This window comes from Leptinotarsa decemlineata, unplaced genomic scaffold, assembly GCF_025532065.1.
Source record: "Leptinotarsa decemlineata unplaced genomic scaffold, Ldec_3_MD MMD2_tig00000882_RagTag_RagTag, whole genome shotgun sequence".
In the NCBI taxonomy this organism is placed as follows: Eukaryota; Metazoa; Arthropoda; class Insecta; order Coleoptera; family Chrysomelidae; genus Leptinotarsa; species Leptinotarsa decemlineata.
The window spans coordinates 15,946,397-15,962,085 of record NW_027412556.1 but is presented as its reverse complement, the minus strand read 5'-3'; the positions used below and the strand labels follow the sequence as shown (position 1 = coordinate 15,962,085).

At 32.9% G+C, this 15,689-nt stretch overlaps 3 protein-coding genes across 8 annotated transcripts in view; 2 read left to right on the top strand and 1 right to left on the bottom strand.

Annotated features, from left to right (window-relative positions):
• The first annotated feature begins 2,113 nt into the window (after positions 1–2,113).
• LOC111515250 (longitudinals lacking protein, isoforms H/M/V-like) lies at positions 2,114–2,808 on the top strand. Its single transcript, XM_023171478.2, has 2 exons — positions 2,114–2,585; positions 2,651–2,808. The coding sequence occupies exons 1-2, from the start codon at positions 2,208–2,210 to the stop codon at positions 2,681–2,683; spliced, it is 411 nt and encodes a 136-aa protein (XP_023027246.1). The 5' UTR covers positions 2,114–2,207; the 3' UTR covers positions 2,684–2,808.
• Positions 2,809–3,224: 416 nt separating this feature from the next.
• On the top strand, positions 3,225–13,790 carry LOC111515253 (probable dimethyladenosine transferase). Its single transcript, XM_023171479.2, has 5 exons — positions 3,225–4,146; positions 4,202–4,692; positions 6,208–6,429; positions 12,904–13,010; positions 13,658–13,790. The coding sequence occupies exons 1-5, from the start codon at positions 4,089–4,091 to the stop codon at positions 13,698–13,700; spliced, it is 921 nt and encodes a 306-aa protein (XP_023027247.2). The 5' UTR covers positions 3,225–4,088; the 3' UTR covers positions 13,701–13,790.
• LOC111512285 (uncharacterized) overlaps positions 13,616–15,689 on the bottom strand; it is a 157,172-nt gene continuing 155,098 nt past the window's right edge. For all 6 annotated transcript variants that reach the window (XM_074175101.1, XM_074175106.1, XM_074175102.1 and 3 more), the window contains 3 exons: positions 14,167–14,465; positions 14,004–14,103; positions 13,616–13,826 (listed from right to left, as the gene is read on the bottom strand). In XM_074175101.1, coding sequence (XP_074031202.1) covers positions 14,029–14,103; positions 14,167–14,465 — 374 coding nt within the window. In that variant the 3' untranslated portion in view covers positions 13,616–13,826; positions 14,004–14,028. The remainder of the gene's footprint in view (positions 13,827–14,003; positions 14,104–14,166; positions 14,466–15,689) is intronic.

Below are 15,689 nucleotides of genomic sequence, written 5' to 3'. Positions count from 1 at the left end.
CGCGATTTCTGTTGAGGCGTCCATGCCAAATAATTAGAATTTGAAAATCTACATTTGAAAATACAAACAGGAAACGGTTTAAAATATGTCTGTCGCACCCCTACGAACGACAACCCTCAGAAGTATAAACTTGTACTAGCTATAGAATAACGAGGTCTTACATTTTAACGTGTGATTCCGAACACTATATTGATATTTTCAACTTATAACATATTCAAATTTTTGTATCTAAGATAGTGCAGAGGTTAAAATTGCTTCGACAAGCTAAATGGAATAACGCACTGTTAGTAATTATATTATTATTGTCCTAACTAGAACGGAAACAGTACACTTCCGTACTCGACACCGTTATCCGAAAAAGCTGATTTCGGGTAAGTAGTTAAATGTGGGAAAGTATGAGTTCAGATCAAGCATTTTTCTACAAGTGAATATGTTACGAAGCTCTAATAAAACTTTTATATGCAAAACAATTCCTGATCTAAATTGCTTGTATAGATATAGGGTGATGCACGCACACGAACGCTTGTACAAAAAACATACAAAACAGGAACTTTGTCATAAAATTCTACATCTCTCAAAAAATTTTCCATCTCTATTATCGAATTTCTGCACCACGACAATCTAGTTAAAATCATGAAATGCAAGTGCAGCGTTGCCCGATTGTGGGCTGACCAACATGCTATCCATTGAAAGTGTTCGTATAAACCTGGGCTCACAAAGACACTATTCACATCAGGTGTATACAATTACACAGCCACGCCTCCTGGCGAAGTTTTGTGAAAGTAGGTGGTGTATCAGCTATGTGTATATGGTGTAATGGTCGGCCCAACCGAAAATTTGCTAAACGTCATTTCACATGATAACATGTCCAAAAAACACTATATACAGTGGGAAACGTTGGTGAGCCCGAAACCGGGACGACCGACGTTTCCGAGGGCTGACCAGAGTTCACATCGTATATTCTACGGGCTGACAAATGACCGTTTACATATATATATATATATATATATATATATATATATATATATATATATATATATATATATATATATATATATATATATATATATCAATTATTCATTTCTCAATGCACATCGTTATAGTCTAACTTTTTAGCTGTGTTGTACTAACAGTTTTGGAGTCGTATTTGTGTTTCGCTATTTTGAAGTTATGGAATTATTCGCAGATGAAAGTAATTTTTCATTATTAAGTTGTAGTTAAGATGAAGATGACTTTCTGCTTTCTGTTGAGACAGAATTGATTAAACTTTGCGATAATGAAAAGTTGATCGTCGGTATAATTAACAGAAACACTTATAGTTTTGTTAATGAACAAAGAAAAACCATTCTTTTTCTAGTTTTGACACTTGATACATGTAGCTACACTACAAAAGCTGAATTGTTAAAGTTTTCATTATGAAATTATATTCTATCGTGAATATTGTCGACCACCATCTCAAAATACTTGAAACTGAAAATTAGACGGTTTCGTATTGGAATTTTTTCGACCTGAAATGTCCGGAGTAATTCAGTCGAAAACAGATGTTGCTGACACTGAAATTATTTGTTAACACCTCTTGCTGTTCTAGAGTATTAAATTACTACAGTTTTCATCCAAATTGTTTTTGTTGATCTAATGAAAATTGATGCCATTCATTGGAAAATTTGTTTTGTTGGCTTGGCACTCACATTGAGTCATTGATAGATATGGCAGACTACTGAGTTCACCCTAAAAGAAAGTGGTCCTTCAACTTTCAAAAGTTAATATGATTCGAGGAAAATTTCACATTTGTATAAACAAATATTGACATTCTAGTACAGTGACCATTTTCATTATGTATGTTTGCTTTACAAAAGTGAATCAAAGAGCGTAACATTTGTCGAATTTTACCATTTTATTGAATTTCAATATATCCTTCGGCTTCTATTTCTAAGCATAGATATTCGCTCAGTTATTTGTGATGAGAAATTTGTCAAAAATTTACTCAAAATATGTTTTCAACTTGATTCATTACAAAATATGTTTACGGTGTCGTAGTAATAGACACGGTTGAATCAAGTTCATCAGATAAACGTTTTTTTTTTATTTTTCGACCCGAATTTTTTACAAATAAAAACCTTCCACTTTGGTATTCTGTCACTTGAATTAGTCTTCGTAAACGAGTTCGACCATTTCAAACTAACTGGAGCAATTTAAAAACTTTCAAAATGGACGAAGTAATTTTGACATGCGATACTCACAACAAAATGTTAACGGAAGCGCTCTTCGATTATTACAAAAAAGAAGAAATGTTCGACGCAACAGTTTGTTTCGAAGATGGTAAAATTAGAGCACATAAGCTGATTCTCTCTGCTCTCAGTCCTAAACTCGCACATGTTTTCAAGATTGATGAGGAAACAAGGCATGTATATTTTACGAGCATTTCGAAGTCATCCATGGAGTACTTGATTGAATATATCTACAGAGGTAAAGTTTCAGTGCCTTCAGAAGCCCTGGCTAGTGTGATCGAAGCAGCAGAGTATTTTCAAATCAAAGGATTTATGTCACAAAATAATGGCATTGAGAATAAAGTTTTGAAAGGGGTGGTAAGACATTTCATAATTCCTACAGAATTTGAATATGAGACACTGATTTGTAAATTGATTTGCAGGAAAATCTTCCCGTTATGGAGGTGGAAAAATGAAAAACAAGTGTTTATAATGTTTCTTATTATTAAATTTCACCGCCTGCTTCTTCAAACTATTTGTATGTAAATGAATATTTATTATGTATATACATCAATAAAACATATTTTGAACAGAAATAAAATTTTATTTTGAATATACTGTATATATAACAATATCTTTGTTCATTGAATTGATAAAGAAAACGAATACAACTCTAGCAAAAAACCTCTGAAAAGAGTTTAATTTTTTGTGTGAATAGCAAAAAAAAAATGTTAAGGACGTTTGTTTTGTGATTTGAAATACTAACCACAGGGCATATATATCACTTAATTGTGATCTGTTCTATTAATGAATAAAGACACCCGATTTCGATGAAAATAGAAAAAGTTGAAAACATAGTAATTGTATTTTACTGGATCCCAACCTATATAATAGGAGTGACTTCTAATGACAAATAGATCATTGGGCCACGTGTCAAAATGCCAATAAAAAGTTATTTTATTCTCAATCAATTTGCAGTAACTACCAGTTCTTCATTTCCAGTACTGAGAATGATGTCGGTATAAATTGGTTTGTTATATTTTCAGGATATCTGCTACAAGTTGATGTTCATTTTTTAGACGCCAATGAGTATTATAGTTATTATTATTATTGTAGGTGAATAGTGAATTTATAGTTATTGAAAGTGAATGTAACAACTTGAGAGCGTTGAGCCTACGTCCATATGAATTTTCATTGCTGCAAAAAAGTCTTCCTGCACAAGAAGACAAAAAAAAGAGTTCTCAGTTGCTTTTTTATGGGTTTACTAATCCACCAAAATTGTTTTATGTTAACTTGAAGATTCTCATGGACAAAGTATGATGGGCTGTTTTCTCAACTTTCGCTTCGTGTTCTGAACATGGAACACGGAGCGAATAATAACGTACTGTATTACATAAAGCAACACTGCTGCACCCCCAGGACAAATTTCTCTTAGTGTATATTACACAACTGGAAAGATAACACTGGCGGCTGACGGATCACTGTTGAGTTTTAGAATTCGTCTGATGGGAAAAGACAATATAGTTGGTGGTTGAGTTTTAATTCAAAGAAGTATCGGTGGCTGCCCTGTAACATTGACGTGTATAGAAATCTTCGTTCTATGTTATGTACAAGGTGGTACAAGTACAATTTTGCCAAATGTCAACATTTTTAACAACATAACCTCGAATATGTGTGTTGTATATGTTTTATTGAATTGAACAATAATAAGGTGCAATATTACATAAGGCAACAATCTTGCACATCAGGACAAATTTCCCTAAGTGTATATTACACAACTGGAAAAGAGTTGGTCATATAGCACTGATACAGGAAGCTGAGGCCAGTAAATTAATAAGGACAAGACAAATAATAACTGTCCTCACCAACTCTTTCAGCAGCATGGGGAAAGTTAAGCAGGAGAAAAAAAAGAAATCCTCAAATGGGATCGTAAAACAAGGTAATATATTGTTTTCCACTTCCTAGTTACATACTTGCTGATTAATATTTTCCAGGAATAATGTTCAACAAAAATTTTGGACAGCACATTCTAAAAAACCCGATGATCATAACATCCATGCTCGAAAAATCTGGACTGAGACCAACAGATGTGGTTCTTGAAATAGGTCCGGGTACGGGTAACATGACTATACGTCTTCTAGAACAGGTTAAGAAAGTGGTTGCTTGCGAAATAGATGTCAGACTGGTTGCCGAGTTACAGAAAAGAGTACAAGGAACACCTGCCCAACAGAAACTCCAGATACTTGTTGGAGATGTGCTGAAAACAGATCTTCCATTCTTTGACATTTGTGTGGCAAATATTCCTTATCAGATATCCTCACCATTGGTGTTCAAATTGTTGTTGCACAGGCCTTTCTTTCGATGTGCTGTGCTTATGTTCCAGGAAGAGTTTGCAAAGAGGCTTGTTGCAAAGCCTGGTGACAAACTGTACTGCAGGTTATCAGTTAATACACAACTTCTTGCTAGGGTTGACATGTTGATGAAGGTAAGTGTAGACGAAAATTGGTAATTATCTGTTTCAAGAACATGTGCTTGTTCTGACAAAAAATTCATTGGACTGCAGTTTTATCTGCTGATCATGAATCTGAACTTAAAACTTGTCACTTCAGTCTTCCATTGGAGATACAGCCACTTGATAGTTGGAAAGTCAACTATTTCAGGAACCCACTTTTGTAATGAAAATCTATAAATGATACATCCTTTTCACATTCACTTGATGTTGACGTAATTTCCTTTGGCATTTCAATTTTTTTTCCATATAAAGTTCAGTTTTCTCAAATTTATATTTTTATCTAGCAAACGATAAAATTGTCGATGAAATTAAATGGATACTTTTACACAAGTCTTGTTTGTTGGCTATGTTGACAATGTTGCAAAATTAAACCAAAAATTAATATGATATGAAATTTTTATAAATATCGAAATGATAAAGATGCTTTTTTTGACATCCACAATCAATTCTATATTTGTAATTTCATCAGTTTGGACTTCCATTGTCTAATATGATATAAAATGATTTGAAATTCCTGAAAGAATTAATAAAATCAAAATGATTAGCAAAAAAAAATAACAATTATATTAAGCAAAAAACTGAAATGACAATGAAATAAAATACAAGCAGCAATTACAAATTGACCAATCAACAAGAAATGAAAATTAGCGGAGAGATAGAAAAGGAGATAGGTGAAAGCATTCGAATAACCTATAAATAGTCATCACCTGAAGACGATTGTGGATATTAACAATCAAACGTCTTGAAGTAACTTGGCTTGAAATCTTTCAATTTTTATTTCTTGTTAATTATTCAATTGTCAATTGTTGCTTGTATTTCATTTCATTGCAATTTCAGTTTTTTTGGTTAGTATAATTGTTATTTTTGATTTCAAATCATTTTATATAGTATTAGACACCGGAATTCTGAACTAATGAAATGCACCATAAAACATTGCCAACCACCTTCAAACAAACGTTTATATTTGTAAATTTGTGTAGTATTTGTTTCATTTAAAAGAAGGATTTTCATCAAGTATCGACCAATTCTATCACATAAAAAAAATTATTTGAGAGACTACTCTACAGAATAAAAATCCTTTGACATAATTTTCGTTTTTGGAATTTAACTTTTTCTAAATAATAATAATGAAAGCTCTATTGAAGTGACAATATCAATCAGATAGAGCGTGCTTTCAAAAGAAGGATTATTTTGTAAAATAAAAGTGAGTTCCTGAAACAGTTTCTACATAAATTCAATCTCCAGTGATTCAAATCCACCGTGAATCACTACTTTCACACAGCCACCGTGCCTTAAGAATTTTCTTGTAGTGTTTGTATTTTTCCCTTAAAAAGAATCTGAAAGTAGGCCAGAAAAAGTTTTGATTTCAGATTCGTAATTATCGAACAGAATTATGCAAGTTTAATTGTCTTTTCAAAAATAGCATAAGCTGCTACAATGAATAATTACCTAAAAATTTTTTGCCGACACCTTCAGTTTTATTTTTAGGTAGGAAAAAACAATTTCCGACCTCCACCGAAAGTGGAATCTGCTGTGGTAAGAATAGAACCAAGAAATCCACCCCCTCCTATAAACTACACAGAATGGGACGGTTTGACGAGGATAGTTTTCACACGTAAAAATAAAACATTGGGAAGTTCATTCAGGCAGACTGCTGTGTTGGCCACATTGGAGAAGAATTATAAAGTACATTGTAGTCTACATAATAAGGTAAACGTTATTTTCATTAGAAAGCTGTATTTTTCATAACAGAGTTTGTCACCTCAACTCTAGCACCATTTTTAAACTTCTCTAAAACTTTAGAGAGGGTGTCGCATAAAATGTTTCTAATTGAATTGAAAAGTCATGGTATCAGAGGAAATACTTCTTGCTTTATTCAGAGTTACCTGGAAGAAAGGTATCAGTGGAAGGAGGGTTTCCCGGAAATCAGATGTTGATTACTCAATAGTTATTTTAGAAACATTCAATATGCTGATGATACTACAATATTAGATCCACACACACCAATGTGGAGTGTTTTCAATAGGTTCACTTTACACCAGAGGTTCCAATTCTACCCATCACCTAAGAACTCTTTCCTGAGAAAAATATTAAATTATTGTTATTAACTTGGAACAAAAATCTATACTTATAAATGCGAAAGTAACTCACTCAACACATTCGCTGCTTAAATAATTAAGGATTCTACTCCTGTGCGGGACATGTTAATTTTTTAAATAAGGTTTTTGGGGCTGTATGCTTTTTTAATGGTTTTTTTTGTGTGAAAAGCAGTAATTATTCATTTATACAGGCTCGGACGCCTATTGGCGTACCAGAGTTTCAAGAATATATGCGGATGACGCCATATGGCGTTAATGGGTAAAAACGGTCAAGTAGAAAAAAATACAAGTAAAAAAAACATTTTTAAACAAAATTTAATTATATTACATTTGCCATTTTTTGTCAAAAACGTAATATAACACTTCATTCAATTTTTTTTTGTGAAAAAGACTAAAACATGGCTCAACACACAAACCGGGTTTATCTGGACAAGTCTTACATTCCCACACAGTGTCTTTCCTGATTTTATTCTGTTTTCTTGTTCTTCTGTTTGTGGCATTAACCACTTCAATTTTACTAGGTACGTGTTTGGATACGATATATTCTATTCTACGTGGTATATCAGGCAATAGATTTTCAATCACAGCTAAACGGTAATCATATAATGTAAATTTTTCTGCTGGAGTATTTGCAAAATATCACGTAAGAATTGAACAAAAGGAGCTGCAGGATATGAGCACCAAGTTTTTTATACCAGAATGTTTTTCTCAAAGAAGGGTAGTAGGACATCATCTGGTCCGGACAATCTATTCGGCCCATGTATTTATTATATTCCACAATTGGTAAAGGCTTCTGTTAAGCAACTCCTCATTTATTAGTTTTCTCTACCATTTGGTTTTCAAATTCTGTGGATATGTAGGTAACATCTCTTCTATCCTTCCACTTTTTGATCATTATACCATCTGCATACTGGGCTTTTGATTCCCCAACTTTCAGTTTACTTTTCAAAATTTCAACAGGAACACCTTTGCTGTCACTGCGTAGAGTTCCAGTACAGTATGTTTTAAGGTTTATCAAGGTTCTAGCTATTTGGCAGCTTTTGCAATAATTATCCATATAAATAGAATGTCCTTTGTTGAGGTAATCTTTTGCTACATGCTGAACAACTTTTTGTGCATGGCCTTTACCGCCCGTTTCATCCAATTGGCCGGTGTAAACTGCAAAATTCAGTATAAGCCCATTTGGCTCTGTCAGCATATACAGTTTCAGTCCATATTTATGTCGCTTATTTGCGATGTACTGCCGGAACAATAGTCTACCTCGCCACAAAACCATAGATTCGTACAGAGAGAGGTTTTTTCCGGGATAATATAGTTCCTTCATTTTTTCATTGAAATAATTAATAACTGGTCTAATTTTATACAGACAGTCGTTTGATTCGGGTTGCTTTGATTCCGGATTCGTAGAAAAATGCAAACTCTTGAGTATCACCAAAAATCTATCCCAGCTCATGTGACCCGAAAAACATTTGAAATTGAATAGCCGACTGGTCCTCCAATAGTCTTGGAGTTTGTCCAGTTTCACATTGCCCATATGATACACCAAACCAATAAACTTCAGGAGCTCTTTTAGATCTATCCAATCATTTATCCTTGACTTTTCTTTACCACCCTTTGACAATAACAAGTTTTCTGCATACTTATTCGTTTCTGTTGTGATATTTTCAAGAAACCCATTATCAACAAAAATTCTAAAATAATCAAGTGTTGTAAGTACGACGCCAGCCGCGGGGAAAAAGGCGCGTTTATAAAATTATCTTTAATACATTCTTTATCTTATCTGTCCATAATATGATCAATGATGCCCCTTACAGCATGTAATTTCAATTCAATTCAAAATATACTTTATTGACTGAAGAATGAATTCTTATTAACAAAGCCATGTGCAAAATATAAATAACATACAAATGAAATCAAACAAGAATCACAAAAGTAAAATCACTAAAAGTAAGTGATAATACAAATGTTCAAGACATAAGAACATGGTCAATAAAATGAAATAATCAATTTAAATAAAATTGAATCATACTCAATTCAAATAATCATCGTAGAATTCTGCTAAGCTATAATAAGGTCTCACAGAAAGCAAGTCTTTCAACTCTTTCTTAAGAGTGCTAAGGTTAATTATGGTTCTTATAGCTTGAGGAAGGTGATTAAACATTTTGAGACCGTTGTAAATAATGGAATCTTTAACTAGGGTCGAAGAAGGCAGCGGTAATTTGAAGCTGAATCTTTGCCTGGTTTGATACATTAGCTCGTCAATTGTTAAACAAGTTCCTATTTTTAAAGAGAAGGCAGATTGTCCCATAATAAGGAGACCACAGTTAGGATTCTGTTAGAGGCAAAAAGAGGCCGACAAGAGTCCCTGGCTTGGCTTTGCATTTGCAATGTAATGCACGTTTTTGTATTAGTAATACTGATTGAAGGCATATGGTAGACCACAAACCACAAAAGCAAATACCATAAGTAAGACGGGATTCAAAAAGGGAATGAAGAACCATTTTAGCTACTGCAGATCTGAGCTCCAATGCAGTTACTCGTATTGCATAACATCCAGAGGAGAGCTTGGACTTCAAACTATCTACATGTTTGTTGAATTTTGAATTATGGGCAAAGAACAAGCCAAGGAATTTAGAAGTTGGTACGTTGTCAATTTGAATATTATTAGATGTATGGCTGGAATCTGGCAACGCACACACGGCAAAACAGCCGATTTACGGCGACAAAAACATTTTTCAATACAGAAACATAAATTGTGTGTATAAAACATTATTTGTGAGATATAATTTCATGTTGGTTGAGTTTTTATAGGAATAAAAGGCAAATATTGTTTAAAAAAAAGTTTTTAATTCATATAGATATGTATGACAGGAAAACAAACTAGCTAGAACAGTAAACATTCAAAATCTATCAAACTAGAAACTTAAAAATTAACTAACCTATATAAAACAATAATGATGATGATAATTGAATGATGAAAACAATAATTTCAATCAGAATCCAATGAATCATCGTCACTCTCATCATCACGGTCATTCTCCGTGTGAATATTTGTTAAAAATTCTGGAATTGTGATCATTGATGACACATCTTCATTAAATACTTTTTTTTGTCCTGGTAGACTTATGACGTTTGGCAGTTATTACTGGATCCAAATTTATCAGCATCCAATGCATGATATCTGTGTTTGTATCTATCCGTGACGTTTTCCTGGAATGGGAGAGTCGAATGTTTTTATATTCTTTTTGGGTTGCTTCCAAAACATCTTCTGAAAGTTGTCCCACAGGTAATGGCAAACAGGCTATTATGTCACTACTGTGAATAAGCAGCTTGTGAACAGAAGCACTCAAAGCACGCAAAGTTTTGCAGTCTCTAGACAATAAGATTTGTAAGTGTCTTGTTTTATATAGTGGCAACTGGATATTTTGCTCAATATGTTGGCAAATATCTTCAATAGATTCTCATCCAGACCTGTTATTTCTGCAACAATAGAGGAATTGTCAAAAAATTTTCTCGCGGTGGTCCCGTCATTTGAATTTCCTCCACCCTGCTTTGGCTGATCTACAACTAGACCCATCTGCTCATAAAATAGATCCGTGATATGTTTTTTTTCTTTCCTTCACTGCGTTTTTTGCTGGATCTCCTCTAGCTTGCCACTGTTTTGACTCCATCTTATAGGCTATGTGCAAAAGATATTCGTAGCACCTGAGGTATGAATGCAAAATTGAGATTCCAAACTTGAATGCAGAAATGTTGCATGTTCTAGCTATCACTTTCTCAAGGTCATTTATATCTCTTGGTGTGACTCGACATATATTACAAGCCTGTGTTGACGCTGTGTCCGTCAACACATTACACGTTTTCCCATCCATCATTGTGCATATGGGTATATGCTTAAACTGAATACTTTTTTTTGCGTTCAGCAGGATATCTGTTGGTTTCAGATTTTGAATTTGCTGAATAATGAATCCATACATTTGCTTTGTGGTTTCATTATTTTCTTTTACCAACTTGAAACATATAGGGCGACAGTATTTTGTCGAAGATGGACTCAAGTTCTTCCAGAATATAAACTTTTGTTCTCTATGCATAACTGACATTTCTAGTGGCACGATTGTACTAATGAAAATATTGGAATCTGAGTACTATGTTCGAATATTTCACTAGGATATTTCTATAACTACATAATTATATTGAAATTACAATGATGAGCCGAGTAAGGGTGATGAAAGAACTCGAAGTTTGGCTACCTGTCCCATGGATTAGGGCATTTCTAGAAAAAAACCTAATCTTGTATTGGATATAAGGGATATTTGAGACCGGTTTGGCATTAAAATTTTATTCAAAATAAAACTTTGTTTTTTTGACTTTTGTCGTCGTAAATAGGCTGTTTTGCCGTGTGTGCAACGATAGGACACTACTTTTGTGTTTGATAAATTCAAGCTCAAAAGATTTGAGTCAAACCAGTCTTTCACTTTCGTGATGTCATTCTCAATACTTAATTCAATGTATGGTTGTTAATAGACGATAGGTCATTAATGTAAATTAAGAATCAAAGTGGGCCCAGTACCGAACCTTGTGGGACGCCGCAGGTAATTTTACCTTCATTTGAGTATTAAGTGGTTTTGACCATCTGGGTGCAATCTGCTAACTTTGACTCAAATCACTTAAGGCTTATTCCAGTTATAACATATCTACTGAGTTTCCGTAAAAGAATTTTATCTAAATGAATTATTTATTATACCAACTAATATATCGAGTATTCTTATAGGAATATTTTCTAGAATTCTTATAGAGATTTAATCTGAACCCATGGAGTTTTTAGTTTTAATGGAAAATAGTGTTTCATGCAGTTCGGTAATATTTGTGTCATATAATATAAAGGTGTTTGTAACTTCCATATTCACATAGTTTAAGGGGTCACTGGCTCCTTTTATATTTTTCGTCAAGTCCTCTGCAATAGAGCAATAGAAGTCATTAATTTCAGTAGAAATGTATATTTTCGAAGACATTACTGATTTAAAATGCAGGGACATAGCGGTTGCGGTGGTACTGTTTGTATTGTCTACTGACAAAAAAGCTGTGAACATTCTATATAAAGACATTCTATAGTATATTTAGTATCAGCATTGCACCCGTGCGGAGCTGAGGCGGGTCGCTAGTATTCAATAAAATATAAAACAATAATTTTTTCAAGCATGTGTTTTGGAGACACTACCTCAATTTTATTAAACAATTTTATTTTAAATGTTGATATCAGTAATACTGTGAAATAGTAATCAAAATCAGTCTGATTACTGGAGAAGTGATACAGACATATTAAGAAAATGAATATTTCAAAATGAAATTCGAAACATTCCTCTCTACCAACTTGCCATACTGAAGAATCTGGTGAAAGCTCAAAAACTTCCCCGGGTAGTACCATGTTGGATATTGAGTTAGAGAGACCTCACAGAGGATAGTCTTGCATATGCTTTTTGTGCTGAGAGACATATTTTTTATCAACATCAGTCGACAAATGTTTCTCTCAGACGAAAATATTGTATATGTAGCAGATCTACGATGAAATTATTCAAGTCCTAGGCATACTGCTGTTTGGGTTGCATCTTTCCTGCTTTGACAAGGTCTAACTTCTGAAACCGATCTTCAGGTGATCTCTTCAAACAAATTCAGGGGTATATTATGTATTATGATGTATTATCCTGAAAAGTAGTTGCTTTCCGGCGAGTATTTACCAGATTCTACTGTGTAAAAATGTTCGGAGAAGTTAAAGTTTTGAATTTTATTTCGAAATATTTATTTTCCTAATAGAATAGTGTTTTCAAAGAGTCAACAGTTTTCACTACAGTCAGTTACAGTTATATTTTTTCAGGAAAGAGTACTTTGGGGTCAACCCATCAGTTTGATCTCTCAAACTGTTTCCCATTGGTCTAGCCTTTTTAAAGGCTATGAAATTCTGATGACTCAAAAATTACATCTGATACTTATTTTAACTTACCCTTCAAATCCCGAATTGAGTACTTCTTTTACTAGTGAAGGATTTGTCATAATCTGTATGAGAGTTTATATTTCAATTGGATTTTAGGAAATTCAGCCTGATTTTAATATCAAACAGAAAATAGAAAAAATCCTCACCGAGGTAGAAGCAGATCAAAAACGAGCGAGGACCATGGATACAGATGATTTCTTGGTGTAAGTATCATAATTCACCTAAACCATTGTGCATTGGAAGAGTAAAACCTTCAAGTGTCATCAAATTGTTCATAGATAATAATAGGACTGAATTCAGTATGAAATCCAGTGTTTTTCTTATATTTTTTCTCACTGTTTTTGCTAACTAACTGTCAACTGAATTTCTGTAATATCAGCTAAATGATAACTTTATTTTTAAAGAATATCCTTGTGAAGAATTAGTTTAATGGTGATAACAATCATCTAAATGATTATTGCTGTGTGAGGAATTGCACTTCCTCTCAAACTTCTAAAAATGTATCTTCTAAACTAAAATGTATTTTCAATCTGGACTATTCGTAACTACTATTTTTATAATTTTCTATTTGAATTGAACTCAGAACAATATTTCTGTCAACATTGAATTAATTGCATATCAGTTCTTTAATAAACAGGGTGATTATTTTATTTATTTAGGGTTTTAGATATATACAAAAGTTTAAACTAATGAGATCCACAATTTTTGTTTTATGTTTTAACAAATATATACATTTCATGTATTCATTCAAAGTATCCACAACATCTCAATCCGCAAGGTATCGGAGGGAAATAAATAAAAAATACAATTAAATCATGCATAATTTAATATATCTTTTGTTTTTTTACAGGTTATTACACGCATTCAACAATGAAGGGATACATTTCTCTTAACCCCGACTTAGTGATAATTGTATATACAAATAAGTTTATATGTACATTAAAACATTTTTACCTTAAAATAAAATATCTTTGGAATCCTTATATCCTAACAGTTTAAACAGCCTTATCGGAGTCTATCTGCAAATAAAATTTGAAATAAAATCAATACTTATTGGTCCTTCGAGCCGGATTTCAAGTGAACTGGCAGTTTGTTTCAATATTTTGTGAATGCCATGACTGATTATATATTGTATCTAGTAGATTTACTACTTTAATTTTGTTCTGTTTGCTTGATTTCTATACCAATAAACCCACCTTATTGCTTCAAGATTTTCCTAAATTAGTTCTTCCATGTTGTTTTCATCTGTTTTGATAAATTTCTTGCAGTCAAGCTGGACACAACTTTGCTTTTACCCTTTAGACAAATGAAACAACAAATTAAATGAAAGTGGGGCCTATAAACCTCTGTAATACGTACTTGATCCTTTTCGAATTTCCTCCTCAGTTCCTTAACAGATAATATCTTTTCTTCATCTTCAGCTGTTTCCGGGAAATCTTCGATAATGTTTCTTCTAGAAGGGTTTGGTTTAGGCTGACCACTTGCGATTTGATCCAAAAAGTTGTGGACGATTTTTTTCTTCGCAATTTCGCTGATTTCCTGATCGGAAGTAGTTATGTTTCGATCGTGTTTGAATTCTTCAGAGCTATCGAGAGATTTTACAATTGACAATGGTTCGAGGTGGATCTTTTCTGGGGCTGCATTCTGTTCCATTACAGCTGAGTAGTGATGATAATGAATAGAAAAAATAATTAGTTAAACAGACCAGTTATCCAAATGACTTATTTCTAGAAAGGGTTGTTGGCTAGCATCAAATTATCTTAGGAACAAAATTGTTTTCATGCCAATGTTTCGAATTTCATTAAATTCTTCTTCAAAGTCGTACTTTGTCGTTTTCAATGTAATAATTAGATAAGTAATAATTATAACAAAATTAATCACAAAAAGGAGTTTTTCCATGTCATATGGACTGAATTTAACTAAATTTTAATATCATTAGATATGTTAGATACATATGAAAAATAGAAAACACTAGCAAACAAAATAATTGAGACCAACACAACACATGACATGAAATAGACTTTATCTATAATTTTTATGAGGTGGCTCCTTTTTTATTGATGTAAAGAAAAATTAGAAAAAAGACATTATTTTGGTGTTTTACTGATTAAATTGAAATATGTAGTATTGGGGTCATCGACATCCCTCTTAGTGTTGACACTATCGTGTTTGAGGATATGATTCATTACGATGATTCTTTTAGAAAAATGAAATGTCCAGCCATTTTTAGATAAATGGTTGGACATCTAGAATCATGAGGATATTCTGAACTCGTGTTTCTCGAATTTTTAGGTAACGTTCGGTTTGGCCAACATAGCTTTTGGGACAGTTTCCACAGTTCAATTTGTGTACTATGTTGTATTATATATCTAGTGGTATTTTAGTTTTCTGTTTTAGAGAAAAAATATTTTCCAACAGTATTCCCATTTGAAAACGCCACTTTGTTTGTGTTTGTTACTAAGTAACAGGCCACAGCTTCATTAGAAGCTGGGTTTATTTTATCGAGTGTGAATGGGTTTGAGCCACAATAAACCCTTGCAGGTTGTGGTGGAGGGTCGAATAGACCCACTCACTTTGGACCTAACCTAAGTAACAGGCCAAGTTTTTCAGGCAAATTTTTCATTTATGGAGTTTTATGATATTTTCCTTGATTATCTTAAATAATTTTGATGCCTAGAAACGTTGTTTCCATTTTCAGAGTAAAGTGTAGTTTTTGTTGTGTCTTTCATTTTATATATGTATTTAACATGTCCAATGATTTCTGAATTCAGTTATTGTTTTAACATGGAAAATCTTTCATTAATACTTACAACATAAAAACGACAACAGTTAAAAAGTTTGTGTATGTTTTGTAAAATTCATTGTTACAGAGCCTTGAAGAA